This window comes from Octopus bimaculoides, chromosome 5 (genome assembly GCF_001194135.2).
Source record: "Octopus bimaculoides isolate UCB-OBI-ISO-001 chromosome 5, ASM119413v2, whole genome shotgun sequence".
NCBI lineage: Eukaryota > Metazoa > Mollusca > Cephalopoda > Octopoda > Octopodidae > Octopus > Octopus bimaculoides.
In genome coordinates this window covers 76,150,522-76,154,734 of record NC_068985.1, presented here as the reverse complement: position 1 = coordinate 76,154,734, position 4,213 = coordinate 76,150,522, and the positions used below count along the sequence as shown (strand labels likewise).

The window sequence follows — 4,213 nt, the reverse complement described above, 5'->3', positions numbered from 1 at the left end:
ATATATATATATATATATAATTGAGGGAACCTGTGAAAGATGCAGGCCCAGGAAGACCTGGGTGAAGCACGACCTCCGAACATTAGGCCTCACCGAGGCAATGACTTCTGACCGAGACCTTTGGAAATATGCTGTGTGTGACAAGACCTGGCAAGTCAAGTGAGACCAAAATCCAAGGCTTCTGCCAGGGATGTAGCCAGCCCACTTCTGTGTACCTTTCCTACCTTGCGAAGACCTGTTGGGGCAAGTGAAAGCAAAATCGTGATGGCACCTGTACCAGTGGAGGCTAAGAGCACCGTTCGAGCGTGATCGTTGCCAGAGCAGCTGTCTGTCTTCCGTGCTGGTGGCATGTAAATAGCTCCATTAGAGCGTGATCGTTACCAGCATCGCCTTCGTGGCACTTGTGCCAGTGGCATGTGAAAAGGCATTTGAGTGAGATCGTTGCCAGTGCTGCTGTACTGGCTCCTGTGCAGGTGGCATGTAAAATACACCATTTTGAGCGTGGCCGTTGCCATTACCGCCTGATTGGCCTTCGTGCCGATGGCACGTAAAAGCACCCACTACACTCTTGGAGTGGTTGGCGTTAGGAAGGGCATCCAGCTGTAGAAACTCTGCCAAATCAGATTGGAGCCTGGTATAGCCATCTGGTTCACCAGTCCTCAGTCAAATCGTCCAACCCATGCTAACATAGAAAGTGGACATTAAAGATGATGATGATGATGATGAGATATATATATATATATATATATATATATATGTACATTTATGCAATTATGTATATGTATGTACACATGCACAAACACACACACACACACACACACACACACACACACACATACACACACACACACACACACATTCACACATGCATGCATAGATATAAATATTAGATGGGTTTCTTTCAGATTCCAGTTACCAGATCCACTCTCAAAGCTTTGTTCAGCTCAGGGCTATAGTAGAAGATGCTTGCCCAAGGTGCCACTCAGTGGGACTGAATCAAGGACCACGTGATTGGGAAGCTACTTATTCATACATATGCATACATGCATACACATCTATAATAATAAACACAAAATTCTGTCTGTCCGTCCAGGACACCTGTATCTCAATTTACGTTTCCTCAGCATAGACATATTATACCTTTTTGGAATCAGGATAATCCCAAGATTGAAAATTTGCTCTTCATTTGGTTCTTGAACTTCCAGCATTGGAATCTGGTTACTATTTATAAATCCAGCCTGTGCCAACATGAGAATAAAACAAAAATAGCTAACTTTAAAGCAATAATGATGGTATCATGTATTGTTTTGAACTTACCAATGTCAACCAGAAAGATCTCCCATCTGAAGAATACATGCCACATAAGATGGGACTAGGGATTTCAGGGATGTACGGTTCCCAGGTATCTTCTACTACCTCTTCTTTAGATTCTTCTTTTTCTTCTAAATAAAAGAACAGGCAAAGACAAGACAATCATACAAGGCAATGGAAGAGGTAGGAAAATAAAAATAAACTTCATATACATATTTTAAATCTGTTTAACATTGATGAGATCATAATGTTTCTAGACTATTACCATTATCATTAGAGTGTATACCATATTTGACAGCATAAAAGCCACACCCTAAGTTCAGCAGTGCATATTTAGGAGAAAAGCTTTTAGTGCGTTAAAAGCTTATAGGAAACTCAACTTTGCATATAAGACCTGGGATGACTTTTTTTGAGACATTGTTATGGTAAAAAAAGTGCATCTTATATGTTAGCAAATACAGTGCTTAGAATGTGAGCATAACCATGGCTATGTGGTTAAGAAGATTGCTTCCCAACCATATAGTTTCCGGTTCAGTCCCACTGTGAGGCACATTTGAGCCAGGCTGACCAAAACTTTGTGAATGCATTTGATTGACAGAAAATAAAAGAAACTTTGTGTGTGTGTGTGTGTGTGTGTGTGTGTGTGTGCGTGCACTTGCTTGTGTGCATGTGTGTATTCCTCCTTGTCTTGATATCATGGGATAGCAGTAAGAGACTGCCATCACAACAAGTGAGAATGGTAACAGGAAGAACGTCCAGGGTTAGAAAATCTGCCTCAGGAATTCTATCTGACCCATGCAAGCATGTAAAAGTGAATGTAAAAATGATGATGATACCATGTAGTGATTGGTTTAGTTTGTCATGTATGATCTCCAGTTTTAAAATAGATACATTGTATTCTTATGTATCATAAGAGGAAACCAAAAGACAGTCACAGGAAGATTATCTGGCCATAAAACTCTGCCTCAGAAAACGTGTTCAATTCATACCAACATGAAAAAGTGGGCATGATATCGCGATGATGAGGATGTTGATGATTTTGATTAGCATATTTTTTAATTTTTCATAAGATGTGTTATTTCTCAATGACATGTGAACATTAACAAACAGCTGCTGGTAAATCCTTAAGATGCCCATTTTTGGCATCAAATTGTAACTAGAGATGTAAAATGGATCTATTTTCATAATTTTAATAAGAGAAATCAGTGATTTTGTTTCACCCGGGTTTTAGAATCTGTTAAACAAGGGTGGTTTGAACAAAAGGGAATGCTGTGTGTTTGGTGGAATTTTGAACTTGTCCCAGATGATCATGCTATGAACACTAGCTTTTATGCCCAACATCTGCAGCAAGTATATGATGCTTTGAAAGCCTGCTACATGGCATTGGTCTGTTAAAGACACACACACTCTTACAGCAAGACTATGCCCCCAACACATTTCCAATGAGACCAGGTGCAAACTTGAAGGACTTGAGGGATTGAAAGTGCTGCCTCACTCTGCCTACAGTCCAGACCTTACACCATCAAATTAGCACCTTTTCAGAGCCATAGACCATTGACTGCATGGAGGCTCAACACTAGGGTTCAACAAGTGGATGAGATTGAAAATGAGTACAGGAAGTGTCTTGCATCTAAATCAGCTAAATGGTATAAGCATGGAATCGAGCTTCTGGCACAATGATGGCAAAAGAGAATAGAGTATGATGGGATATATTTTGATGAATAAACACTTTTTGTATGTAATCAGTTTGAACTATTAAATAAAGCTTGAGATATGAAAAAACTTTAGACTCAGCTTGGTACATATGAAGTTATTGTTGTAGTTAATGAGGGTTGTTTACCAATAAAAACATACATACTATTCACATTTCCCTTATGGTAGAATCAGTAGAGCATCAAACAAAATGTTTTGTTGTATTTGGTCATAGCACATTACATTCTGAGTTCAGATCCTACTGAGGTTGACATTGTTTTTCACCCTTTTACAGTTGATAAAATAAATACCAGTTGAAAAGCTAGTCGAAAAATCAATCAATTTAATAACACCCTCCTTGTAAATTTGCAGCTTTGTGCTTATGTTAGTAATTATTATTATCAGTCAACTAGTTAACTAATTAACTAATCAGTTGTTTGATCAATCAATCAGTTGGTTTGTCAGAGTTCTTTCATTGCAGTTTGTGGCCTTATTGATACCATGCTCTCATTTGGTTTTCTTCTGTTACGAAAGCACAGCAGATGAAGGTGCTTTATTGATAATGTCACAAACTGTGATGAAAGGACTCTAATGAATTAACTAATTGATTAATCATATGCTTTGATCAACAATTAATTTATTAGAATAAATGTGAAAAATATATCAGTATCAGTTTAGTTTACAAAACATTCTTCCCTACAAAAGATATTTGTAAGTAAATATGAGAAAAAGAGCATTAATTCCAGAGAAATTATTGATGTTGTGAAAGCAAAATTGCTGATAAAGAGACTGAAGTTCTAACATTTTGGAGCATGGCCTTTCATTGAATAAATAAATAAATAACTAAACAAAAATGTAACCTCAAAAAACATGTTCTGATATTTCAAACCACTGTCTTTTACTCTGTGAAACTGTTGGAACAATTTTGTTTTTTTCCCCCAAAATAGAGCCAATAAAGAGTCATACCAGTTTCTTCAGGTTCTGAATCAGATTCCTCGCCAAGCTCTCTCCGTCTCTGATGTTCCTCTTCTTCCTGTTTGAGACGCTCTTCTTCTAACTTCCTTTGAACTTCCAACTCTTCTTCATGCTGCCAAAACAACAAAGATTTCTAATTAGGAAATGGTAGAGGCCTTGAGAAATGTTTCTATATTGTGTGTAGGTTTGGTGGACAGAGGCTGAAAGAAGTCCATAATATATATATATATATATA

The 4,213-nt window shown here is 37.8% G+C and overlaps 1 protein-coding gene across 1 annotated transcript in view; it reads right to left on the bottom strand.

Annotated features, from left to right (window-relative positions):
• The window catches only part of LOC106873590 (cilia- and flagella-associated protein 44), a gene marked incomplete at its 3' end in the record, with an annotated part of 187,418 nt that overhangs the window by 108,968 nt on the left and 74,237 nt on the right, over positions 1-4,213 (bottom strand). The window contains exons 13-14 of the mRNA XM_014921024.2: positions 3,970-4,090; positions 1,318-1,442 (exon numbers count right to left, since the gene is read on the bottom strand). Coding sequence (XP_014776510.1) covers positions 1,318-1,442; positions 3,970-4,090 — 246 coding nt within the window. The remainder of the gene's footprint in view (positions 1-1,317; positions 1,443-3,969; positions 4,091-4,213) is intronic.